Source organism: Crinia signifera, chromosome 1 (genome assembly GCF_055691185.1).
Source record: "Crinia signifera chromosome 1, ASM5569118v1, whole genome shotgun sequence".
Taxonomy (NCBI): Eukaryota; Metazoa; Chordata; class Amphibia; order Anura; family Myobatrachidae; genus Crinia; species Crinia signifera.
Genome location: NC_139217.1, coordinates 256736929 through 256764672, shown reverse-complemented (window position 1 = coordinate 256764672; position 27744 = coordinate 256736929). Strand labels below are relative to the sequence as shown.

Genomic DNA, 27744 nt, shown 5'->3' with positions numbered 1-27744 from the left:
TGACCCCCTGTCATTTTGTAGCTGAGGACCGGGGCTTTCCAACGAGCCCAGCCCCTCTAGCCCCCCGGGAACCGGAGATATCTCCTGGCAAAGCTGTAACGTTTTTCCCCATAGGATAATATGGGACCCGTTAATTCCGACTCCCACCCGGTGAATTTTGGCTCAATCCGTGTGGCATTATGTGAATTTTGACACAATCCATGTGGCATTATGTGAATTTTGGCTCAATCCATGTGGCATTATGTGAATTTTGGCTCAATCCATGTGGCATTATGTGAATTTTGGCTCATTCCATTTGGCATCATGTGTAATGGGCAAGTTTAATGGGGTCTAGTATTTTGTTGCATAATGTGTAGAAGTTGTATACGGTGTGGTACACTACACTCCCTGTAGTGTGGCCACACCCCCTTTTCCAGAGCTCGCATTTGGCGTGCGCACAACTACATGCTTCACTTTTGTCGCCATGGTGGGCCTGCATACTTTAAATGCCAGGGCCTATTTTTAATCCCATTCCCACCCTCTCTCTGCCGCTATCTTAGCATGTACTCTGGCACCACTAACACCGCCCCTCCCCCAACAAAACCATCTTTTATCATGGTGCCCCCCCCTGTCATTTTATCCTGGATCCTCCCTGGTTGTCACCATTATGACATTAATGACATCACAGCATGAACTGACAGACAGATTGGACAGACACAGAAACAGACAGACCAATGTATTTTCTATATGGATTCGGTATGAAATCCCAACGGTCAAAATCCCGAAAGGGTCAAAATACCAACATGGACAAAATCCCAACATGGACAAAATCCCGACATTTAAAATCCCGACAGGGTCAAAATCCCGACACATAGAATGTACTGGTGAAACAGTCTACATGCCTTTCGGTCGACAGGTGCGAGGTCAACATGGGTTCTTTCAGGTTTTTTTTCCGAATGTCGACACAGTCGCAAGTGAACCGCAGCCCCTCGCATCGCTCGATTCGCTCGCTATGCTTCGGGCACGGTGCCGCGCTGTGCTCGGCACACTATTTTATTCTCCCACCACGCCGTAGTGGATGGTAGGGCATGAAATACCGCCTGTCAGCACATGTCGGTTCAAAAAACAGTGAATAAACCCATGTTGACCTCGCACCTGTCGACCGAAAGGCATGTATTCTATATGTCGGGATTTTGACCCTGTCGGGATTTTATATGTCGGGATTTTGACCCTGTCGGGATTTTGTCCTTGTCGGTATTTTGACCCATTCGGGATTTTGACCGTCGGGATTTTGACTGCATCCCATTTTAATGATTAAGGCCCTGGCCCCCCACAAGTTTTTTTTACTTAAAACCCCACTTATATTTTAGTGCCACTAGAACTACATTACTGAATTACCCTAGAAACCAACACTGAACAGCCTCACTGTACGGTCACATGGCACACTGATGTCACTGTTGTGAGTCTGGTCACATGACTGTACCGTCATGTCGGTCTCGGCCGAATAGGAAGTGGCTGCTGCATCCTGGCGGCGGCTGATGTGGCAGGATGATCGGGGACCTGCTGTTGTTCGGGTGAGAGTTTGGGGCCGAAGGGATCGTGATGTGAGCAGTACAGCCGCGCCCCCCGCCGGCCTGATCTGTCACCTGTGCGCAATAGCGGCGCTAGTGCTGTGGTAGTGATGCGGGCAGTGTCCCTGTTAAGCGCTACCGGCACCCAAACAGCGCTGGGCTCCGGTACAGGTGTGCCCCTTCCTCCTCTCTGCCCTTACCGAGGGGTCGGTGCAGCTGAGCTAACCCTTTTTAAAAAAAATTTAAAGTATTGTTAGTTAAGCAGCTCACCGGATAATCATAACATTAGAGTCCTAAATCAGCTTAAAGCTGTGTACACGGTCACTATGTGATTTTTGAAAACAGTATGTATGATTATATATCGTAAACAATATTAGCGTACATCTCGTCTAGGGTTTAATTATGCAATAGCCTTAATAATATGTGCTCCGGCGGCTGAGCATGCAGTCAAATCTGCCTATATCATAAATGATTTCATGTTCAGTGGGGGCTGTGTGACATCAACAATATCGTTCACTGTGTGTATGCCAGGGATGGAGAACCTTTGACCCTCCAGCTGTTGTTTAAATGCACATCCCAGCATTCCCTGCAACAGTTTTAGCATGGCCAAATAGCGAAACTGTAGCTGGGCATGATGGAAATATTCCCAATCTCAAGGTATGCCCTCTATTGTTTGTCCATAAGCACTGCTGATATCTGTAATGATATTTGCGGTGCTGCAAGTCGCATAGTGTGTAAACATGTTTACCAGGGATTGCTTCAGCATGCTGCCAGCAGTCGAAATCCTGGCACCAGAATCTCTACTGGTGGCCACAACACTGGAAATGCCAACGCCAGAATCCTGACAACCAACATCCTGATAATAGGTATGCTAGGGATGTTTAGCATTATTCCATGGGAGTGGGAGGCCCCCCACCCCGGCCTTCTGGCTGGGGTCCTCTTTATTATTTATTTCTCTTCTTCTCACGTTCGTGCACTTTTCACGTTTTCTGTAGTTTGTCACGTTTTTTTTGGGTAGTGTGGTCGACCCTTACGGGCCTTCCATTTCCCCAACGTGCCAAAGCTCTCGCCTTTTAGGGAGAGCTGCGGTCCCCCCGAGGACGACCACGAGCCGCAAGGCGGAGGGAAGTCCACTGAGGGTCTCTCCAAACCTTCGGGTGCGGAGGACCCACCGTCCTAACCCTTCCGGGGGTTGAGGAAAGAGAGTGTCTCTCTAAGCTTCGGCGAAGAGGACCCACTGTTCCCTATTTTCCCCTCTTCGGCCTTATGGTTGAGAGGGGTTAGGGGAAAAACGGGGCCCGTCTCCTTCGGGAGATAAGCCCATTCGATCGCACGGCCCCCTTTGCACGTGTTTAGGCACAGCACTGGTGGTAGGGAGCACATCTCGGGCTCCTGAGTTTCTTCAAACTCGTGGGAGAATTAGGCAATTAAAATGGGTGGTTAAGGTTAGACTGCGGAAGGGTGCGGGTTATGCAGTATTGATGTAGGGGGAAAGGGTATTTATGCTTATTCAAATTACCGCACACACACAACCAGTGCTGTATTTACATAAATGCATCTGTCAGGTCCTAAAATGGCATCTGAAATATTTTGTGATATGAATATAATTAAATTCACAAATAATGTTGCAAAGTTTAGGGGAAAAAATGACAAATTACAGCATGTGTTTTGCACTATCCAATGCAGTAGAAATGTTATCCGATGAAGATTAGGATTGACAATGTCAAATAAATTATTAGTCACTGTTTTGGTCGTTTTTCTACAGACCAGTTTTCTTGTTGATTTCCCCCCCCCCCCCCCCCCCCCTCATTGAATGTGCATAATGTGAATATTAAGAGATGGATTTGTTAAATTTTCTTATTGTTGGACTTGACTAGTCTACTGTTTATAATACTAGTGAGTCATGTTGCAAAACACCATTCATTCTTCAGCCATTATTTCCATTTTTCTTCCCCATACTTGCTTTATCTAGTGTTCATTCTAGCACCCGCTATCTTTGAAAACCCATGCAGTTCCTCTTCCCTGCCTGGGGTGTCGCTGTCTGCTGTGGTGTTTCTAGCACAGGTCTGGTTTGAAAATCAGTGCTGATATACAGACCACACTGTGCTAGAAGCACTACAGCAGACAGCGACACCACAGGCAGGGAAGAGGAACTGTAAAACAAGACATTTTTTCCTCAGCACACTTGCTCAGTGTGCTGAGGAAAAAATGTCTTGTTTTACTTACCCAGTAATTAACCCCTCCCTCATGCACCTGGGAAATGCTACTGAACTAATTGAGCATCTACCACTATCTGTATGTATGAGGGAAGAGGAACTGCATGGGTTTTCAAAGATAGAGGTGCTAGAATGAACACTATTATCATCTTACAGGTCTGTCCTATTACTGTAATAATTGCATATTGTGCTTTGCAACTCTCAGGTGCTCTTCTCTGGGAACTAGGTGAGACCATAGGGGTTGGGATCATTTGGTCTATTGCATTATGGTAGAAAGTCATTAGGTCGAATCCATTAGGTCGACATGCTAAAAGGTCGACATGATTCTAGGTCGACATGATTCTAGGTCGAAAGGTCATTAGTTCGACAGGTCATTAGTTCGACAAGGTCATTAGTTCGACATTGTCTATGTCGACGTTCACAAGGTCGACATGGGGTTTTTCACTGTTTTTTTTACCTGAATGTCAACACAGTCGACATGGACACAGTTTAAAGTGCACTGCATCCCCTCGCATCGCTCGCTGCGCTCGCAATGCGTCGGGCACGGTGCCTCGCTGCGCTCGGCACACTATTTTATTCTCCCACCACGCCCTAGTGGATGGTAGGGCATGAAATACCGCCTGTCAGCACATGTTGGCTCAAAAAACAGTGAAAAACTCCATGTCGACCTTGTGAATGTCGACATAGACAATGTCGAACTAATGACCTTGTCGAACTAATGACCTTGTCGAACTAATGACCTTGTCGAACTAATGACCTGTCGAACTAATGACCTTTCGAACTAGAATCATGTCGACCTTTTCCCATGTCGACCTAGAGTCATGTCGACCTTTTAGCATGTCGACCTAATGGATTCGACCTAATGACTTTCTACCATAATGCAGTAGACCAAATGACCGCATCCCGACCATAGGGCCTAGATCAGCATGGATCACTAATTATGCCCCTTTCAGACCGCATTTAAAAACCTGTATTTTGCAGATTTTTAACCGTTTTAAAACGGTAATCTGTGCGGTCTGAAAGGTGCAGAACCACTTTACCGTTTTAACAAAGCCGTTTTTGTAAAATGGTTAAAATGGAGGGTCCTACCCGTTTCAGACCCGGTATTTTGGCATCAAAATCGGGTCTGAAACGGTATTTAGGACCCAGCCAATGAGCTGGGTCCTAAATTCAACGCAGTGAATATTTAATGAGCGCTCATTAAATATTCATAGCACTGAAACGAGTTTCCTGCATTAGCCGCGGGTCTCGCTGTTTTGGGGAATTCTTGCCTTCCTTTGACGGCGAGGATTTCCCCAGAACATTGAATAGAGCAAGCAGCCGGCGCGGGGGTTAAACAGCGAGGATCGCTGGTTTTCTGCAATCCTCGCTGTTTAACCCCCTCGCTGGCTGCTCGCCGCGGCATTGAATACACCCCATTGCCTGGATCTTTGTATCGGAAACAGATTAGAAATGAAGCACAAATTGCTCTGTATGTATCACCAGCTCAGAGCTTATGTGCATGCAGTTAAAATCTAGTTAGAATGTCAGGAGGATTATCCATTGCGCTAGATGACAGTATTGCTCTCGCTGTAATTTTGAGGCATATGGTCAGATATAAAAGGGTCTGAATTTAAATAGTACAGAATTTATTTTATTTTGCTATGGAATTTAATTTGGCTTTTTTTTTTTTTTTTTTTTAATTATTGCTGTTTTACATCCTGCAGCAAATTCGAATAAAGTTCAGCACATTTTTAATCCAACCCAATTACATCTAGCTCCTGGTGAGAAGTGTTTTTTTATTGTTATGTGAAAGACATTGTCCTGCTTTCACTTACAGGAAGTGAAGTTATTTGTATGTTGGCACAGATAGCTGGCAGGAAATTAAAATTACAATGGATTTTGTATAATGACTTTATTGTGTCAAACTTGAAAACAGGGAATCCACATGAATAGTAAGTAGGGTATAGACTTTTTTATTGTTAAGTGACAGGAAAATTATTTATTTCTAAATTTTCAGAACAGATTGCATCAGTCAGCAACAGCATGGGCACATCATGCTAGATATGTTAAACGTGTAAAACACCTCAGTGATATAATTTTCATATACATGCACTGTCCATACCTATTTAGATGTATACCCCTATTGAGAAAATTAACTTGTCTATTTTCGAATCAGCCACCACTTTTTTGTGGGTTTCATGTTAAAATTGTGTGAGGGTATGACTTATATGGAAAGCTGCCCACTCCATCGCACGTCTGCTGGTAATACCAATAGATGAGCTGCGCCGGAGCTCGCATCAGCACTCATCGCCTGGCCATACACACTAGCGGCTCAAATGGTAAAAGTGAGCTGCTTTCAGCTCAAAATCGCCCACTTTGCATCAGCCTTTACACTCGAGATGAGAACTACCACTGCATAAACGTAAATCTTGAGCGAAGGATGTATAATTTTCTAGAATGCAGTAAAGAAATCTAAAGGTCCATACACACTGGGCGACTATGCCCAGCGTGTATGGACAGCAATGATAGCATTCATCGCTGTTAGGAAAGCCGCGCAGTACATACACACTGAGCGGCTTTCCTCCTGCCCGGTGCCGACGGAGGGAGGGAGGATGGCGTTGCATAGTGTAGTGCTATGCAAAACCGTCCTCAAAGCTGCTCATCTGCTGGTGTAACCAGCAGATGAGCGGCTTTCCCGGCAATGATGCGTGAGCGTGCAGCACCGCTCATCGCTGGGGCATACACACTGGGCGGCTTTGAGCTGAAAGCAGCTCAAACAGGCTGTTTTGAGCGACTTTCAGCTCAAAGTCGCCCAGTGTGTATTGGCCTTAAGAATTTTATTAGTTGCTATGGGCAACTTTTTCTGTTTTAGATGTATCAGTAAAGGCCTCCATAAATGTAGCCACGATTCCCTTCATGACCGGAACCGATTTACAATCTGTGGTCCATCAGGGAGGTTATTTATGTTAAACATACCCAATTTTGAAAATGTTGGATAGAGGAATCAAGATTTTGTAAAATTGTTGAATATTCCTGATTTCCTGACCCATGTGTCACGGGGTCCGGAAATTGTGCAAATTTGTTGCAGATGTATGGAGGGTTATTAATCTACCCCCTCAATCTTTATCAATATTTAGTATGAATGGTCTTGCTATTTTAAAACATTTTTTATTTATTTTTCTACAGTTTTGTACGTACAATGCCTTGGTTATTCCTTATATGTTTTCTTTCATTTCTCTATGACAGGACACTGCTGGTGAATGCTGGAGCAGTTTTAAACTTTAAACTGTAAGTTTCCGATCTACTTCTTCCACTTTAATATTCTTCTAGATCAGTTTTTGTGAAATCTAGAATTCTGTTATCCTGGCTGGATTATTTTGCACAGCTTTATCTATTTTGTATAGCTGTGTTAGTAGTACACCACCGCAAAAGCTTTTGCCTCTTTGACCCGGGTTAGCGGTGACGTAAATGGGGCAGCTGAAAAAAATAACGGGTGGTGGGGCAGTGTAAACGGGTATGCTGGGTTATCCGACCCGGCTCCCATTTACACCAATGGGGGAGCCCAACCTCCCAACCATAGCGTCCTGTAGTCAGTATGGAGGTTGGGGGGCGCACACACTCAGCCTCCGCTGCTGTCTGCTTATACTGTGCAGACAGCAGCGGAGCCAGGGAGTAGGTGAATGAATGCCTGTGTGCGGCATCCATTCACCTTGCGGACAGGGGCTTATGGGTGCATGGAGGCTGGGGGCTTTCCTTGGTGCTGGGCATGCCCCCAGCGCGGCGATCAGCATTCCCGGTGCTTGGAGATGATATGATCTCCAAGCGCCACCCCCCTGGGTCGGCACTGCAGTGTAAACAGGGAAAATCCCGGATCCGGGGTTTTGGTGTAAAAGTGGTATAAGTATCCCACTGTGCTATTTGTGCATACATTCAGAATGCCACAAACATTGTATATTTGTTTGTATCTTGAATTTTTATTTATGGCTTTTTAAGTGTTGCATTCATGTTTTAACTATGCATGCTGGTAACATTGTTGCATACAGGTTTGCAATGACAGGATCAAATGATAAATGGGAGAAACCTTTCACGTTAATTCATATTTACAGACTTTCATTTCCTTTATATTCCCAGGAAGAAAAGAGAGTCCCAAGGGTTTGGAGATGATCCTGCTGAAGCTACCACAGGTATGTAAGGAAATATTGTTGGAGACCATGAATCACTAATTTGCTTTGTGTGCCAAAAGATGTTATAAAAGAAAGTGAAAGTGTTTTTGCAGGGACACTGATCTTTTTCTAACTTGCTTGATATTTAGAGATGGTACTGTGAGGACAGATATTGGAGGTTGGAGCAGATTAGGACTGGGGGTGGGGTGGAGAGTTTGTGGGCTAAAAACTATCTTCGCTCAAAGAGAAAGTAAAAACTGTCACAGCTCAAAGTAAATAATTGAAGCTGGCATTTTGATGGGTTTTTAGCTAGTTTAAATATACAGCAGAAGAATTTGTTTCTATTCTGTGTTCAAGGTTTTGTTGTACATACAGTACTGTTTATTTTCCATAAAGGCCCCAATACACTAGTTGGACCAAATTCCCCTTGAGCTCCCGGGAGGCTCACTTAAGATTTGGCACTTGATGTGCCATTTATATATACGGTGAGCAGGGGAGCAGGCAGTGGCTGGCACACACCTACGGATTGGACCCAATACATTGTAGTTGCTAAAAAGCACCCACGATGTGCCGCTGATGGGTCTAATCTGATAGATTTTATGTGCAAGTTGTTCAATCACCAGGGTCTGACCCGATGCACCCACCCACCAGGGTCTGACCCGACCACGCATCAGGTCGAATGGGGCGTTAAACACATCCTATTTGGTCCGATTTCTGGGCTCGATCTGTTGGTATCGGGTGAAATCGCCCCAAATCTTTCTAGTGTATGGGCACCTTAACACTCATCTGTTTATTTGTCCTTATTACATAAAGCTAAGCACAGCATGCTTGATAGTGAGAGATGTTGCCCAAAGCAACCCAACAGATCCTCAAAAAGGTGCTACATAAATGAGTAGAATTGGAATTGGTGCTATAGGCAACATATCTCACTTCTAAAAACGTACACTTTAGTCAATTTACCCCCTAAGAATTGATCTTCATGGTATTGAAGTATCAAAACCAAGAGAACAATGAGTTATTCAGGTCCAGCCGCTGCTCCATCCTGCCCCACAAACTAACAATGTTTGCAAGCGCAGGGCCCGTTCTGTCATGAAACAAGCCGACCCACATCAGGCTGTGATTGACAGTCTTCCTGACATTTTGTGGGTGGGAATGGGTCGACAACAAAGTGTTACCGTGCATGCAAAAATATTACTTGGCCTCTGCCATGAGTAGCTTGCATGTCCCCATGGGTGCAACTATTCACCCTAGGGTGTCACAGAGAAATGATTCTGCGTCCTAGGATGTTAAGTTGAATCCCTACTTCAGCAGGAAGCGTCTACTTTTAGTAGATGCCTCCTGCTGTGTTACCATAGAGAGGAAGCTGCAGTGATAGCAACTCCAACCACATCTGACTTGGGACCAATGGTTGGTACCTTTGTTTATAGTCTACTAGAATGGTTGGCAGAAAAGGGATACAATTGAGGGGCAATTTTGGATATTTCTGCTGAGGTATTTAGAATAGAATAGAATTAACTTTATTGGCCATGTATGCTTGCGCACACTAGGAATTTTTTGTGGATTTGTTGTAGACTTGTTTGCACCAATATTCGAAAAAGGGTGTCAACCGACTTTGGTTTATTGCAAATAGTCTTCAAAATGGAAAGGGCATCGAGCGAATTTGGACAATATTGATCAACTTTGAATCAGACACAATGTTGCTGACAATGCATGCTCCTGAACGTCATCGGCAACATCCTCTGTCGTTGGAAATTTGATAGCTAGCAAGTGCTTGAAAGGGAGGGGTGATCTTGAGTTTAAAAAAATAAAATAAAAAGCAAACTTGGTTTCCCTCAGCACATTGGCCCTGATTTAGCTTGGTTTGCAAGCAGTGAAGATGCTTACCAAGCGCTGAAACGCCTCACCACATCCCCTCATATGACTCCGCTAGCAGGAAAAATCATTTGATTGTCGTCAACCATCTAATGAATTCTCCTGCCCTTGGAAATACATTTTTTCCTCTGCAAATCGCTGAAGGCATCGGCCCGCCTGCGTTCCCTTCTAAATGCCCAGCTCTTTCATGGAGACGCCCATAAAAACGCTGAGCTTTCCCGTTTCTGCCCCTGGCACTCCCTCCACACAACGACTGACCTGACGCGTGTGTAACTTGCCGAAGCCATTTGTTCAAGGGTCTGCAAAATTTTGCATACGTAGAGCCCCCACCATTGTATCGTTACGAATGGTGCTGGATCACCCTCATTGTGCGATATTGGTAACCAGATTTAAATCGACATGATAATATAATTCACAGAGCTTGGTTACATATATTTGCAAGGGAAGCCCCCAAGCGATCGTCAAGGCCTCTCTGAGTATTGGGGGTCCCTATTATTATATCTAAGTTTGAGGTGCGGCACCCCAAAATAAAATCAGCATTAACCAGATAGTCCAAAGCAGCGCTCCGGTGAAAAATCCAAAGTGTTAATAAGTGTTAGCGTTAAGATGCCGAAGCTGTGTACAGAAAGTGATACAAAAGTGATGAACAGGAGCACCAAACCCCAAATCTATCTATATGAGTGAGAAACAGTGCTCTGTGTTGTAGTAGGTTGTCATCCAAGTTTTTGGGATAAACGTAATGTGTGTACAGTGTATAAAAGAATCAAGTGCTTGTCAGATCATAATCTTTATGGGTCCTCTCATGGGTGATCGGAATTACCAAGATGTACCCTGATGGTGCTGTGAGGTGTAATCCTCCAAAGTAAGAAAGTAAACTCCAATTTAAAATAATTCGAAAAGTTTAAGTGACAATAAAAATAATAAGGTAGCTTACATAAACATGGTTCTGGTGCCAGAATTAGAATTTTCCTCACTCACGCCAATCGTTTTGGGCAGGACTTCATCAGGAGAGTACGAAATACTCTCCTGATGAAGTCCTGCCTAAAACGGTCCAGAACCCAAAGGCATTACCATCTACAGGGTGTATCTATCTGTCTCTATCTATATAGATAGTGATATATATAGATATATAATTTTTCTGTTTTAATTAAAACTTTTGCCCCCTGCATTAAAAAAAACCATGTCACATCAGCATAAAAACACTACATACCTGTCCCACAGAATTTAACCCATTTTTATGTTTTTTATTTATTTTTTTGGGAGAAAATCAGCCAACAATGACATCTTTGTTGACCAAAGTTTGGGGTTTGCAGTTTTGCAACTTATGGGTATAAGTTGCAAAACTGCAAACCCCAAACTTTGGTCAACAAAGATGTCATTGTTGGCTGATTTTTACACCAAGGAATAACCCAGGTTGGTCCCAGTTCAGCGTTGGTGTAAAAGGGGTCAACCCACGTCCAGTAACACTGGTCTTCTACCCAGGTCCTGACCAGTGTTGAACACTGGTTGGACCTGGGTCGTGGGTTATATAATTTTTTTGGGGGGGGGAGCACATGGGAGATTCGGGCTGCAGGGGAAGGGGCTGGGGAGAGCTCATGGATGATGCTGCACTTTTATGCCGCTATGTGTGTTTGAGCAATGAATAAAACTTTTTGAACATTTTACTAAATAAACAAACCAACATTTTTCAATGCTAACTTCTCTGGTCTTTTAATTCTTATTTTAAATCATTGAGGGAAAGTTGGATGGCAGTTTATCCTAAAATGGACATTTTTAATGTCATCCATGGGGAAAAGCAGTGCTGACCCAGGTTCAGTGTAAACAGCGCAGACCTGGGTCACAGTGCTGTGTAAATGCGGTATGAAGCTGGGTCCAACCCTGGAAACTCCCATGTTCAAAGACCAGGGTCCGACCAGGGATTTTGGTGTAAAAGGGGTATTACTAAACTGTATGTCCGCATAGATGTGCAAAGGTGTTTTTCTTTTCTATGCATCATTAAGAGGATATTCTTGATAAGATGTAAGCATGCTTAACATAATCCTATTGGGAAAATATCCTGTCGGCTCATGAGGGATAGTACTAATTTCATGTTTGTAGTACAGTGCTACTACCCAGAGATAACTCCTTTTGTGCATCATTTTTTCTTACAATCTGTCTTTGTATAGGGTAACAGAAATTAGCACTGTTACATGTGTTAATTACTTTGAAGTTGGGACCTGCAAACTTTTAAAGAGCAGAAACACTGCAGCCTTCCTCCATGAAATACTGAAGAATGGCTATTTTAACTAACTAGTAGTGTGCTATTGCTGAGTGATGCATCATTAAAAAGTCATAAGCCTGTAAAACATTTTATTTGCCATTTAGTATTCTGTAACCTGCAGGTACATCTATTTGCACATTTGTCATTGAGAAGATCTATTGATCCACCAAATGTTTTTCTAAGAGAGGAAGTCCGACTGTGATCTACAAGCTACAATAAAGTACTCGCTGGAAGCTACCTCTATGGCCATGATGAAAATTAATGCTATCCGTCTAATCTCCCAACCTTTTGCCCTGTTCCCTCTATCTCACTAGGGGCCAGATGCACTAAGCTTCAAAAGTGATAAAATGGAGAATGATAAACAACCAATCTGCTCAAGCATGACATTTTTCAAACACAGTCTGTGACATGACACTTGGGAGCTGATTGGCTGGCTGTTTATTACTCTCCATTTTATCTCTTTATGAAGTGTAGTGCATCTGGCTCTGGGTATGTTATAGCTCACAGAGGGCCAAATGTATCAAGCTTCAAAAAGTGATGAAGTGCAGAGAGATAAATCACCAGCCAATCAACACCTACATGTCATTTTTCCAACCAGGCCTGCTACATGGCAGTTAGGAGCTGATTGGCTGGCTGTTTATCACTCTCCATTTTGTCTTATTTTAAAGCTTGATACATCTAGGCCAGAAAATGTTCAGTCAATAGGTCGACACCAAAATGTAGACATGCATCAGTTAGACATTGACAAAAGTAAGTCATGCATTAGTCCTGCAGTGTAAAAGTACGGATGCAAAATGTCTGATCTCGGGATTGACTTCCATAATAAAAATAAAACAAAACATTACCTTAATGGCAGGGTGCGGGCGGGAGCAGCCGGGATCTGGATGCCGGGTAACTGAAGGCGCGTCTGATAGCCGGGCCATGCAGTGCGGCTGTGGACGGGCAGAGTGGCTGTGCATCCTTCGGCAATGTGGCTAATCAGCCTGCGCAGCATGACCTCTGACCGTCATGCTGCATAGTGCTGCAGGCCGGGCATCGGGAACAGCCGGGCAGCGAGTGCTCAGATGCTGCCCAGCATTAGACTGCGCATGCGCAATCTAATCCCCGAAATCCTTGAAATACCAGCATTTTTGGGGCCAAATCGTGGGATTCTGCAGATCCCGATCCTGGGATTGACCACTCTAGTCAAAAGTAATGACACAAGTAAAATGTCTAAATGGAAAATCAGTATGTGTACATGGACACCTTATAAGTGTGCATGGCTCTCGTGCTTCGGGCATGTTAGAGGTGTTCCCCCATCCTGAACCTTCTGTGAGGGGATTCTAACAACTGCCTGTCCTTAGTCTCCGGGATTTGATCAATAACCTGTGTTGCTTTACTGCTAGCAGGAGAATAATCAAATAGACACACACACACTGGAGTGTCAAAGAGATGTTCTGAAGTTTATTAGTCTATGCTTACATTTATTCGTTTTCTTATCTATTACAGAATAGGTTTCACACATATAATTGCATTCCATAACATAAATCTCTTCTTGCCTATACACAATTCACTAATTGACACACCAGCTTGCTCACATCACTACTGAGATTTGGTACCCCCACATCTCCTGGGCGTACAGCCAGAAACACAGATAAACGTTGTGCCCCTTATAAAAGATTTACGAGTCTCCTTCAAGGAAACAAAACTTAAGTTACACAATTAATTATAATGAGAAAACACCGTCTATTACATATATGATGCATACAAAATGGCGTATATGGAGCTACATAGAATAACCAGCAATCTGCCTCTCACAGGCACGGTGCCTTGCTGTGCTCGGCACACTATTCTATTTTTTCTCTCTGCCCACTAGGATGGTAAAGTATGAGCAAGTTGGGATATTGGGTGCACTTCTGTCAAAATCTAAATCAGTGGTTCCCAAACTTTATGAATCATGGAGCCCTAGGGTATCAGAATTTTCTTCAAAGTGCCCCTAGCCCAAAAGTTTCTTATTGAGAAATTTTGAAAAATATAAAATATATGAAGTGTTTATATGTCAACCTTAGTGTCAGTTATGTGGTGAGGTGCAGTATTCACTTCTGTTTGTCCACATATGTTATGATTGAAAGCCACAAGCACTAGTTTTGCATATTACTTGACCATAAATAATTTGAATTGGTCCAGGACCATCAACCAAGGGCACCCCTGCAAGTGTCCCAGATGGATCAGGGGAATTTTGCCCCTCATGTGAGTCTGTGCCCAGTGGAGCACAAGCCCAGAGGCCTGAGCAGTCTGAACCTGCGTGGGCAGCTGCATTGGGGATGTCTATGAATGCCCTAGTGAAGGCTTTAAATAGTCAGAGAGATGACCTAGTTAAATCTCCTGGCCTTTTTGCATCCTCACAGACTTCTGGGGGTTCTGTGGCCCCATCTCAGGGGGACCCTTTAATGTTACAGGTCATGCAGGATACTGCTCAGAGCGTCCATACAATGAATGCATTTATGAAACAGTTTGCCAGGTCCTCTGAAAATAATTCTCCTAGACACCCTTTATCCACACCTCCCCTGTTAAATTTAGACTCAGATGACGACGGGGTGTGTGCATACGATACCATTTGGGACCAGTCAGAGGAAGTTGAAGCCTCTGTTCCTGGAATTGAGGATTTGATTATTGCAGTTAAACAGACATTGAACTTGTCTGAGGAGGATAGAGTGCCTACACACTGTGTCTTTAAGAAAGGTCGCCGGGATACTGTGACGTTTCCCTCGGATAAGGGCATGGTTTCCTTGCTAGGTGAGGCATTGAAATCTCCTGACAAAAAGCTCCTTATTTCAAAGAGGTTTTCTAACATGTATCCAATGCCGGAGGAACATGTAAAATTATTGGAGAAAGTCCCTTTAGTAGATGCACCTGTGGCCAGGCTGTGAAAAGCCATGGTATTACCTATTCAAGGCGGTGCAGCCTTTAAGGATCCAGTGGACAAAAAGGTGGAAGGATGCCTTAAGGCGGTATTTGAAGGGGCAGCGTTTACGCTTCCCAACCATTATTGCTTCTGCTTGAGTATCCAAGGCCATGATTAAATGGACTGAGGCCCTAGGTAATCAGCTCCAGCTTGATTCAGAAGCCTTCACACTGGCTGAAAAGCTTAGGTGTGCGGCAGAATATATCTGTGAGGCTGGGGAAGAAAAGGCTAGGTTGGCCTCAAAAGTGTCGGCCACTATCTGCAAGGAGAGCCCTCTGGCTTAAAGCTTGGGAGGCAGAAAGCGAATCCAAGAAGTCTCTTGAGACATTGGCCTTTACGGGAGAGCTCCTTTTTGGATCAGAATTAGAATCCATCATAAAGCAGGCCACGGGAGGGAAGAGTACTTTTCTTCCCACTACTTCAAAACATTCAGGAACCAAGTTTGGGGCCTTTAAGCCATCCTTTCGCTCCTCCATTGGGGGCGGGGGGGGGAGGGGGGTTGTTGTTTCTAACAGAGGACAGGCAGGAAGAGGAAAGTTTCCAGCCAGTAAGGGAAGGGTCCCCAGATCCTGTTTCGGGGCCTTTGCTAAGAAACGTGTCCACAGGAGAGGACGGGGCGGAGACTCCCCATTCTGGCCTCAGAGTGGGGGTCGCCTCTTGCAGTTTCGGGACAAGGGGAATCTTGCCACTACGGACCCCTGGGTTTATTCCATCATCTCCCAGGGTAACAAGATAAATCTCGGGCGGAAGATTTCTCCCTACTCCTTTACCGCGAGAAGCTTGCATGTGACAATCTCTTTTGGGGGCGGCATGTCCCTCTTGGAGAAAGGGGTAGTGGTCCCGGTACCTCAGGAGAAAAGGAAGAAAGGATTTTATTCAATTATTTTTCTGGTTCCCAAACCTGATGGATCATTTCGACCCATTCTAAATTTAAAATCTTTAAACCTGCATCTTTGGGTGGACCATTTTCGCATGGAGTGTCTTCGGTCTGTGCTGTTCAGCATAGAATCTGGAGAATTTCTGGCATTGGTGGACATCCAAGATGCTTATTTGCATGTACCTATCTTCAAGGAACATCATTCATTGCTAAGGTTCGTGATAGGGGAGACCCATTTGCAGTTCCATGCTCTACCCTTTGGTCTGGCCACAGAGACGAGTCTTCACAAAAATGATGGCTGTCATGGCAGCGGCCCTCAGGCTGAAAGGAATAGTAATTATACCTTACCTGGACAACCTCCTGTTCAAAGCGAAGTCAGCGGAGATGTTGCAGGAACATTTGGCCAGTGCTGGTTGTTGAACCTCCCGAAGTCTCATTTGACACCCACGCAGAGACTTCAGTTTCTGGGGGTGATTTTGGACACACACTTTCTGTGTTCCTACCAGAATCCAAGGAAGTGGACATTCGTCACTTGGTACTGTTAATCCTCCAGTCCCCAAACCCGACAGTTTGGCAGGGTGTGAACCTGCTCGGCAAGATGGTGGCAACCTTCGAGACACTGCAGTTTACAAGGTTTCACTCAAGGATTTTTCAGTGGAACATTCTCTCATGTTGGTCAGGGAATTCAGAGTCCATGAAGCAAGAAAGGTTGTTACTGTCTCTGGAGACAAGGTAGTCCTTGATCTGGTGGACGGATCTGGAGACTCTGCAGTTGGGGCGTTCCCTTCGCTCGTGGGAGTGGCTGGTTGTCACAACTGACACCATTCTCAGGGGCTGGGGGGCGGTGGCCCTACATCTAAGGTTGCAGGGTCTGTGGTCCAGGGAAGAATCCAGACTGCCAATCAACATATTGGAACTCCGTGCAGTTTGGAACACCTTTCTACCAGCGGAGGATATCCTGAAGGGTTCACCAGTGCCTGTACAGTCGGACAATGCCACGGCTGTGGCTTACCTAAATTATCAGGGAGGGACTTGCAGCAGGATGGCAATGCTGGAGGTCTCGAAGATTTTTAGGTGGGCAGAGTTGAACATTCCTGCTCTGCCGGCTGTGTTCATTCCGGAGATCCCGAATATAGAAGCGGATTTCCTTAGCAGGGAGGAGCTGCTGGAGGGAGAGTGGGCACTTCATCAGGTAGTCTTTCAGGAGATAGTATCTTGCTGGGGGCTCCCAGAGATAGACCTGATGGCGTTCAGGAACAACTGTCAGGTTCCCAGGTTCTGCTCTCGGGCCAGGGATCTGACTTCTTGGGCAGTGGATGCCATGACAGTTCCATGGCATTTCAACCTGGCTTATGTACAGTATTTCCTCCATTCCCCATGATTCCACGGGTATTGAAGAGAGTGAGGTCCCAGAACGTGCCAACCATTCTGATTGCATCGGACTGGCCCAGGAGGTCATGGTATTCAGACATACTGCGGTTGTCGACGGAATCTTGGCGCCTTCCTTTTCGACCGGACTTACTCAATCAAGGGCCATTTCTACACCTGGACCTAGCTTGTCTAAATTTGACGGCCTGGCTTATGAAACCTCCCTATAAACCCAGATCCCATTCAAAATATGGAGGTGGTCAGCGCCAAGTGCTGCCTCCTCCCCCAGCCCTCAACGACACGCCATCACTCCATCCTGCCCTTGTGTGATGTCACAAACATGACAATAAGCCAGGTCAGCGTCAGAACTTGTAGGCTGCAAATGCCGGGTCGCTCATGGAATGGTGCGAGCCTGGCAAATGCTGTATGAAATGGGTATTAAATAAGTGTCATGTTCTCCTTGTTCCTAAAGAATGCCTGGGGAAAAGGTGCACATTATATTTGTAGGAACCATGTAACCAGTCATACTGGTCTGTGCTGCTGCAAAAAGATTAATACAGACCATAAGTTATCTTGACTGTGTGTTGCTCTACATTCCACAACCTTGCTGACATACCATATTCTTGTTTAAAGTTCAGAGTTGCTCAAGAAGCTTCTATTGGTCACAAAGCCTGTGTGTGATAGTTATTGTTTATATAGTGACTCCAATGTACACAGCACTGTACAGAGAAGTCCATGCTTAAACGGGGTGCACATACAAACACCACACAGAGAGGGCGTTGGTTGTTAATTGAACTTATAATACCAGGCAGTAATGCTACTTTGAAGCTGTATTGCCCATAAATAGTACTGTAGTAAATTTGCAAACTGATACTACAACACTGAGAGATTATCAACAGTAAAAGCTATAGAAAAATATGGAAAAAGAACATTTTTTTTAAGACATTCATTCCCCCCAAGTAAGGTGGTAGTGGATGGGGGCACAGGATCTTATAAATTGGTGCATTACTACCTTATAACCATAATGGTCCCCTCTTGGCTTCTCTTCATGCACAGTCAAGTATGCAGATTATCCCTTCACATACAGTAGTGATATTGTGCAGTGACTGTTGAAAAGAAGCAAAGTTGCAGTGACTTGCAGCATAACTGTCAGTAGCTATCCCCAGTAATATTGTGAACCACGTTGAATCGATCCCACCCATTTTAAAGGAAGGATTCAGTATTACAGGTGCACCGGGGTTAGCTCTTATATTTGGTGAGGGAGAATAGACCACACTTATTAAACTCCTCCAGTCCAATGTACTATTGAGCCCAATCTGTATTCTCAATTATAATATTCATGTGGAATATTGGATTGCACCTGTATGTTACATGATGTGTACAGAGTTATTTGCACTAACTTATTTGCAAAACTACACAGGACTCCACAGTTGGTGAAATTAACATTTTGCGTGCATGGGCTCGTAAGTTCTTATACCTAGTAACTCATTGATTGTGCACTAAGCCACATCAAGTGGGGAATGTTGTATATGATTCTTTGCAAGGCATATAGAACAATAGAGTAGAAGTGATCTACTCTCCTTGATTTATTAAGCCCCATTTTACTTAAGTCATGTAAAATGTTTCCACGTCACTTGACGTTTTGAGGAAATGTTGCTATAGCCTAATGTGGAATAGCAGTCCCTATTATTCTTCATGCGGACAGTGTCTGATTCCTGTTTACCAAGTACTGCAAAAAAAATACCACTACAGTTCTTGCTTCTAATGGTTGACACAACTGCACAAAAGTACAAAGCAGTGTTGTGCCTCCGCAAGATTTGGCAAAATGGCACTGAGAGAGCGTGATCTTGCAATGGTTGATCTGCTAGAGCATTTTCATACATAGGACTGCTAATTAAGTCAAACATGGTGTTAAATGTGTTTCTCTTTCGTCCATCCTGATGACACAGCTTGACCTTGGTATGTAGGAGGGTCCACCAGGAGCCAGGCACCTATGCTAACATCTTTGAGAGGCAGGCTTCTCCCTTCTGCATCCCAGCATTCCTCAGTTCAACTGCAAAAGCACACTGGAATACATTACTCAGTACAATGCCCAACATATTAATATGCACAATCAGAACATAACACCTGAAACGGTATCACTCAGAGAAAGGGGTTAGAACGGTAAGTTCTTACAAAAATCCCCTTTTCTCTTTCGTCCATCCTGGTGACACAGCTTGACCTTGGAACATTCAAGAGCCGGTCCTTTGAGAGGGTACGCTCAGGTTTGCAGTTCTCATCACTGCTTGCCCAAATGAAGTGTCCTCGGACGCAAACTCATGGAACCTGTGAAATTTGGTAAATGTGTAAACAGAGGACCACGTGGAGGCCCTGCACAATTGTTCTGCCGTAGCCCCATGCCCAAGAGAATGCAACCAATCTGGTGGTATGGGCATTAATCCTGAAGGGAACTGGCCTGCCCACTTTAGTGTAAGCAAAGGCAATGACTAACCTCAACCACCTAGCAATGGTCTGCTTAGAAGCTGGCCACCCTCTCTTATGTACATCATAAAGAATGAACAAGAAGTCAGATTTTCTAAAATCCTTCACTCTGTCCAAATAAATGTGCAAAGCGCGAACGACATCCAACTTTTTAAATTGGTCCCTATTTCTATCCTCTTCCGGAGGATGAAACACTGGCAGTACAATCTCCTGGTTCAAATGGAACCCCGACAGGACTTTTGGTAAAAATGTCTTAAGGACGGTCCTGTCTTCATGAAAACCAGAAAAGGTACCTTACAAGATAAGGCACCCAATTGCCATAAGAAAATCCAACTTCCAGAAAAGGAACTTCAGGTCAGCTGACCGTAAAGGTTCAAAAGGAGGTTTCTGGAGCATGGACAACACCAAAGAGATCCCAAGGAGCCACTGGCTGTCTATACAGAGGTTTCAGACGTATCACCCCCTGTAGAAAAGTCTGAACTTCAGGTAATAATGCCACTCTTTTTCTGGAAAAATATAGACAAAGCAGATAACTGAACCTTCAGCGACTAAAGGCTTATGCTGCCCATACACGCTGCTATGCATGCTGTTCCGATGTGTGCTTTGAGGTGCGCGCTCCCGCGGCACCTCATCGCACAGTACAAAAAGTATGTGCTTGCACATACTTTTTGTACTTATGTTTCATCACATTGCATCGCATTGCATGCACAACGTGTGCACAGGCAATGCAATGTGATCCGTGCTAGTACAGCACGGAAAGCACGCCATCATAGCAGCGTGTATGGGCTGCTTTGGACCTGCTGAAAAGACATCCTGGAGAAAATCCAGAAGTCTATTCACTTTAAATCTAGATGTGTGAACCCTTTGTCTCTCATACCATCTGATATAGATTTTCCACACTCTATGATAATTTGCGGCTGAGACAGGCTTGCGAGCAAGGAGCATGGTCTGAATCGCTGAATCTGAGAACCCCTTCTTTTTTAACTGTCGGTACCACCCACTTGATTTTGTAGATTTTTACCTCCTTCATATTTCGTCTCCTCGTCTCTATGAAACCAGTAATGAAAAGTAGGAAAGTATGCACTTACACATACCAGAGAGAGGGTTTAAAGGATAACCCTATGCAATATGAAAATGTACAATTTGGGTGGAGCAGAGCAAGATAAATAACAAAAGTACACTTCACTCTGTTTCCCTTATATTTCCACTCTGATTGGGTATCCTGATAGTCTTAGCAGGTTATCCTGTTGGTATGAATTGGTAAGAATTTCTGCTCGAATTTGGGAAAACACCCGTCCCAAGCAGGAGAGTCACATGCCCAATACTGCTGTAATACAGTATGATTACGGTATAGTAGATCTACAGTCAAAAGGTCAACAGGGTCAAAAGGTTGATATGAGTTTTTCATTTTTTTGGTGTCTATGTTGATATAGGTCAGTGCTCGCTTTTTGCGAGCTGTGACAGCAGTGTTGCCAGCAGTATTCAACAGACCCCATGCACACTGCGTTTCCCCTTCTTTAGGTTTTTGGAACGAGGGGGAAATGGTGTATGCGGCTGCTAAAACAGTGAGGCTCGCGGCTAAATGCAGTGGGCTCCCTGCATTAGCCGTGAGCCTTGCTGTTTGGGGGAATCCTTGCCAACATCTGACAGCGTGGATTTTCCCCGGTGTGTTGAATAGGGTGAGCAGCCAGCGTGGGGGTTAATCGTCGAGGATCGCTTGTTTTCGGCGATCCCCACCGTTTAACCCCCTCAATGGCCGCATTGAATATGGCCCTATGTGTACAGCACCCCATCGTATGGCTCGCAATGCTTTGGGCACGGTGCATCTCTGCGCTCGGCACACTATTATATTCTCCCTCCGTGCCGTAGCGGATGGTAGGGTATGAGATACTGGCTGTTGACACATGTCGGCTTAAAAAAAAAGTTAAAAACCTCATGTCGACCTTTTGACCACGTCAACCTTTCGATTGTCGACCTAGACACTGCAGATCTTATGACTGCATACCTACAGTATTAGGGAAGTGTAGGTGATATAAGTGCATTTTACTTCACTGTAAACATTTTTATTTTTGTGTGTACATATGGGTTGAATGACTTGGGTGTTTTTGTCACTATACATACCTATATGCAGATGATATTTGTGTACTCATCACATTTGATATTGGCAAGTGCATTTATAGTGGTTCAATGAAACAGAAATATTCAAACATACAAAGGAGTCCTATAGATCTGATAAATAATGAAAGGCTTTAATGAAGCTAGAAGCTGTGTCTCAGGAAGGGGATGCAATCTAATGAATGGTATTCTCCTGAAGCTGTAATAGTCAGCACTGTTTTTTACTTTCCAATGTATGCAATGATTGATTTAATGGTGCAATATGGGCATGTATCCACATGTGCTTGAAGTAGATTCCTTTTAGTCCCCAGACAACCTAAAACGTTTGTTCCTTCCATTGTAGGTGACAATATTCGGGAGTTTCTGCTCAGCCTTCGGTACTTCAGGATTTTTATCGCTCTGTGGAACATTTTTATGATGTTTTGTATGATTGTGTAAGTATGAGTAGATGTTATATTTGAAGATGTTACTCTCTACGAAAGAATAACTGTGGTAATTGTGTTGCAAACTCTTAATATACAGTATTTAGATACATGGGTGTGATTCCGCACCAAATGACCACATTAAACATATTTACCAGCATATGAGGAGTAATGTAATGTTGATGACCTGAAATAACTGAATAGTGCACAAAGTGTTATTTGGTGCACTTCTAAAGTTGTGGGGCTCACTCTTAACCTTTGCGTGCCAACATCTCTGTAAAAGATGTGCAAAATATCCGCGTCGCTCACATTTGTTATACAAGTTCAAATAAAAAATGTGGTAAAAAAAAGATTTATATTTCCTATATAAGGTAAACCTTTCAGGTTTTTATGATGAATACAAATGTTTGCTTGTCAATTTTCACACCTATTTGACAAATTCTCTTGGCACTCAAAGGGTTATTTAGAGAACTTAATCATAAATGAAAACATAGCTTTTAATGTATCATCCTATAATATATTAAAAGCTATATTTTAATCTTTGATTTTGTAATCATTAGGAGTGACACAGAATCTTTCTTTGAGTCACCTCTAGCAAAAATTCTCTTGTTTTGAACACTAAATATTCTCATTTGTCTTTACATCACATTGTATATCATTAAATGGTTTTTCGCAAGTCTTAATAACTTTAAAACCAAGCCCAAAAATAATTTAAACCCCCCCCCCCCCCCCCCCAAAATCCTTTTAAGGGGTCAATCTAATTAGCTGCGTTGAATTCGCTGGTGCGGGTCATTCAGGGCAGCAGCTGCACTTTATGCTCGCTGTGTGCTCGCTGCCCTATAGGGCTCTGAACATTTTAACCCCTCGAGGAGTGTGAGTTCAGGTACCAATTGCCAACTTTAAAATGTCATGTCAATAGCACATAGCACTCTTTGCATAGGATAGGATTGACCTAAAAGTACCAAAATAACAATTGCTGGTAATAAAGAATCAAAATGCTAATTAATATAAGAAGCTGTTTATGATCAGCTTAAAGAAATGTTGCAAGTTAGATGTTGATTTTTTTTGCTACATAAGTAACTAAAAAACATAGACTGATTTTATCAACACTATGGGGGGTATTCAATCCACCGCCACTATTCCTGACTGAGGCGGCGGGGCCCTAGTCAATGCTGTCTTTCCCGATAGCATTGAACAGGGATCTTGGCAGAACGTATCTGACTTTAGAAGCAGTCGGGCTCGTTCTGCTTAGAACGGCTGTGGATTGTTGAGCTCCTGGCTATAGCTCACTGATCCACGGCCGTATCTCGCAGCCATGCCCCCTTTTTCAGCATTCAGCAGGCGTGACATTGAATCCTGCCTGCGGATTCTTAGTCAAGCCGGCCGAGAACAGGATTGGGTCCTTCTATAGCTGATCTTGTCTCACTTCATGTAAAACACTGGTTGGTGCTAGTGCTGATTTTAAAATGACAGGAACATATTTCAAAACTTTTCAATTTCATTAAAGCCTTAATTATGTGTGTTCTGTAGGAGAAAACAGCTGACACATATGACAGTATGACATGTTAGATTACAAATTTTAGGGAATATATTTCCTTAAAGGTTTGCTGATAGCAACCAATCAGATTCTAGCTCTCAGTTTCTAGACCAGCGGTAGCCAACTCCAGTCCTCGAGAGCTACCAACAGTTCATGTTTTCCAGACCACCTAGCAGGTGCACAGTTACTCACTGACAATTTACAAAAGATCCACAGGTAGAGATAATTACTTAACTTGTGATTCTGTGAGGAGACCTGGAAAATGTGAACTGTTGGTAGCTCTCGAGGACTGGAATTGGCTACCCCTGTTCTAGACTGTATTAAATACATTGTAGCTGGAATGTGAGTCTTATTTTATTTAACATTTTTTACTTGAATCTGTATAACATATGAGCGACACTGGCATTATTAGAGGCTATTTTGCGTATCTCTGAGATGTTGGCACTCAAAGGGTTAAAGATCACATATCTGTTTTTGAGAAATAATTAATAATTTAAAAAATAAAAGAGAAAAAAAATGGAATGTATGGAAACAATATATTGAACGTGGGGAATGCCTTCTGGGAGGTCATAAACAAACACTGATGTTTATAAATGTGCCGTTAAATATACTGCAAAGGGCTTGTTCTCGTGAACAAAAATAATCTCTTGAAAATCTTTCTGTAATGAACTGAACCCTGATACGATGAGATGATGGAAATATGAAGGTACAGTATGAATGTAGATAGAATGTTAGACTGTTATGTGAGGGAGTATTATGTCTTGTAGTAAATGTAATGTATGTTATCCATGTAGATATGTAAGAGATATTAAACATATCTGTTGTATGTTTTTGAGAAATAATAAAAGAAAAAGAAGAAAAAAAAGGGTTAAAGATCCATTTTTTTTATGATGAGAAAACTAGTGTGATTTCTAAAATAGTAAAAATAGACAATAAAACTGCTAGCCCTCGTCTCACAAAATGACGAGAACATAGGGAGGGTTGTAATAGTGTGTTAGAATCAAAGAGAGATTTGGTATGAATTCTCCAGGGTTTATTTTTTTTTTTTTTAAAGTGGCAATCGTTTACACAACAAAATCAACCTGTTTTTTTTTGTAAATAATTACCGCTTTAAAAAAAACAAACTGAAGAATTCTCACCAAATCTCTCACTTTCTGATTCTCGGACCCCATAGGGTCAATAGTACCAGTTGGGTTTATAGTACCAGACTGAGCTATTTCAAGGGCAATAGTAATTTACTAAGATGCACTATATACCACTAACATTTTTTTATTATAGAGTGTCAATATGCTCTGTATTGTTTTACATTGAGCAGATCACGATACAAATAAATCACATGACACCATAGGATAAAGGTGAAGTTAAAATGAAGGCCTGGTATTGCTTCTCCCTTTCATTAGCAAATATTTATGGAGTTATGGGACATAGCCAAAAGGCACTTACAGTAGGAAAACTACGAATACCACCCTATGAGAGGCGGTGTGAAGTATTTTTGTAATGGCAATTACATACAAATACTGTGTATTCCATAATGCTAGCAATGGGTAACCTTCAGATATATATATATATATATATATATATATATATATATATATATATATATATATGTGGTGGGGGTGAATCGGCGGCACTCGCAAATAAATCAGACCACACCAAGTGGATAACCCATGGTTATCCACTTGGTGTGGTCTGATTTATTTGCGAGTGCCGCCGATTCACCCCCACCACGTATTGACAGCCCAGAGCTGCCGTTGGAAGGGCACCGCGTTATTTATTCATCCCTGGATACTTGTATTGGTGCTTGGAGTGCCGCCCCCCCCCCCAGAACTGTGTATATATGTGTATATATATATATATATATATATATATATATATATATATATATATATATGACTCACTATATTACATATACAATGAATAACCATTTTGAGTGCCAACATCTTTAGGAGAGTAGTTGAAAATATCCACTAACAAGGGCAGCGTCGCTCACATTTCTTTTTATAAATGAAAATAAATAATGTGTAAAATAACGATTTTTTTTATATAAGGTAAACATTACATGTCATTAAGATGAATAAAAATGTTCGCTTCTGCAATTTTTGCACCTATTTTGACAAATCCGCTTAGCACTCAAAGGGTTAAACATCGTTTCACAAAAACTTTAGAAAAGTCCATAGCATGAAATTCACTTACCTGTAAAACTCATTGTCCCGATTACCCTTTATTGATATGATAATGTAACATACATCCTTTTTAGCTAGAGAACATGCTATAAGCCTTGCATGTTACATGAACACGTAAGTCATACCTGTTTAACATGACACTCTTTCTTCTATACGTTTTGTACATGCCTATGTTAATCATCTTCTGTCCTTCCTTTCAGGTTATTTGGTTCCTGAACATACTTTGTGGACCCCATGAATAATTCTCTTTTGGCTATGCTGATTTTCTAAACCACGGTCGTCTTCAACTACACTTTGTGAAAATCAGTTTTTTATTTCTATAGTGGACACCAAGGCCTAGTTATTTCCAGATTCTGGCAATCTTGTTTAAAGCAGTTTTTTTTTGGTTTGCACAATTGTCTAGCAGCAGAAAGGTTCCTACATATGACTTCTGAATAAGAGCAGGAATGTTTAATAGAATTGTAGAAATGCAAAATTACTTTTACTCTAAAAAATATTACAATGCCTGAAAACGACCCGCTTCTCTCATTGAATTTTCCATGTTATCACTAAATTGTACTGTTACTAGGGTATGCTTTGTTCTTCAAAGACAGGGACCACAAAACAGAACACTGTCTCTCATGTTAACATGTCTATGTGTGTGAGATTAATTTGTAGGCATCTGTAAAGCACATTGGTAAACAAAGTTCCATGTATGTTCTCTGCCTGATTTATTTTTGGTAAATTTGATACCCATTTAATGCTGTCCCCATATCTTGGTGTCTTTGCTATGCATTATCTACAAGTAGTACATAGCAAGCAGAATTCAAACAGGAAAAACTGTTTAGAATTGCTATCTTTCTTTAGGTTACAAGGGCAGCTTTATGCAGTACCCCCCTCCCCTTCCTTATCCTTTACACTGAACTCCTTCCCATATACTGTACAGGTATCTACAATTTTTGACAGTAAGTCGGATATTGGCATTCTCCCTAGCTGGTTGATAGTGAGTCATTTAATCTGAGTGCTATTTTGTTGTTTCAACATCCCATTAAGTAATCAATATTTCTCCTTAGATTACATCCTCACCCTCACTATACATTACTTATCGGTAATTATCTCACATGTTCTTATACAACTTTTTATGTGTTATTCATAGTGCAATTTATAAATTAGATGATAATCTAGGGCTAATCAATTAAGGAGTGTTATACACAGATATGTTCACAGAGAACCTGATATCTCTGTGACTTTTGATCGTGTTATTGATCATGTAGTTTAGTGCACTATTTATTTTGAATTCTTTGGAAGTAATAAAAGTTACATTTTGAGACCTCATAATACACGAAGAGAGTTCCGCTCCCAAGAAGTATTTTTTTTTTTTCAGTCTTTGGGGGGTATTCAATGTTACTATTCCATGGGAAAATGGTGAAATAGCATCCGTGTCTACAAATAATAGATGGCATTTGCATTCCATCTTTTCAGGGGGGGGGGGGGGGTCGGATTGTTTACAGAAAACGGAAGGTAATTTTGGAAATTTAGCATCTGTTTAGCATCTGTTTTCGAAAATGCAGATTTGGCTTTTTTAAAGACCCAAATCTGCAAATGAGAATCCCAGGGAATAGTCAAATCATACCCCCCCTATGACCTTTAACCCTTTCAAGTCCAACGCCTAGTCAGGCTCAACAACCCTAGCGCTAGTAGCAGATAAAATGGTGAGCCACTTTAAAATAAGAACATTATCCTTTGCAGTCCATTTTTTTTTTATTCAAAAATGGTCTACATTTAATGTTGAACA

The 27744-nt window shown here is 42.7% G+C and overlaps 2 protein-coding genes across 2 annotated transcripts in view; one reads left to right on the top strand and one right to left on the bottom strand.

The window, feature by feature from the left end:
- The window catches only part of TMEM38A (transmembrane protein 38A), a 95504-nt gene extending 93934 nt beyond the window's left edge, over positions 1 to 1570 (bottom strand). Inside the window, exon 1 of the mRNA XM_083180784.1 lies at positions 1378 to 1570. The gene's annotated coding sequence lies outside the window, so the exon portion shown is untranslated. The remainder of the gene's footprint in view (positions 1 to 1377) is intronic.
- Positions 1412 to 27299, top strand: SMIM7 (small integral membrane protein 7). Its single transcript, XM_083180800.1, has 5 exons — positions 1412 to 1553; positions 6995 to 7036; positions 7880 to 7932; positions 22172 to 22262; positions 26171 to 27299. Exons 1-5 carry the CDS (start codon positions 1528 to 1530, stop codon positions 26184 to 26186), a joined length of 228 nt encoding a protein of 75 aa, XP_083036926.1. The 5' UTR covers positions 1412 to 1527; the 3' UTR covers positions 26187 to 27299.
- Positions 27300 to 27744: the final 445 nt, after the last annotated feature.

Excerpts from the sequence above, each read along its gene's own strand:
- SMIM7 (XM_083180800.1), top strand. The coding sequence starts at position 1,528 with ATGATCGGGGACCTGCTGTTGTTCGG. Across the intron at positions 1,554-6,994 it reads GGGGACCTGCTGTTGTTCGG|GACACTGCTGGTGAATGCTG; the intron begins GTGAGAGTTTGG and ends TCTCTATGACAG. Across the intron at positions 7,933-22,171 it reads TCCTGCTGAAGCTACCACAG|GTGACAATATTCGGGAGTTT; the intron begins GTATGTAAGGAA and ends CTTCCATTGTAG.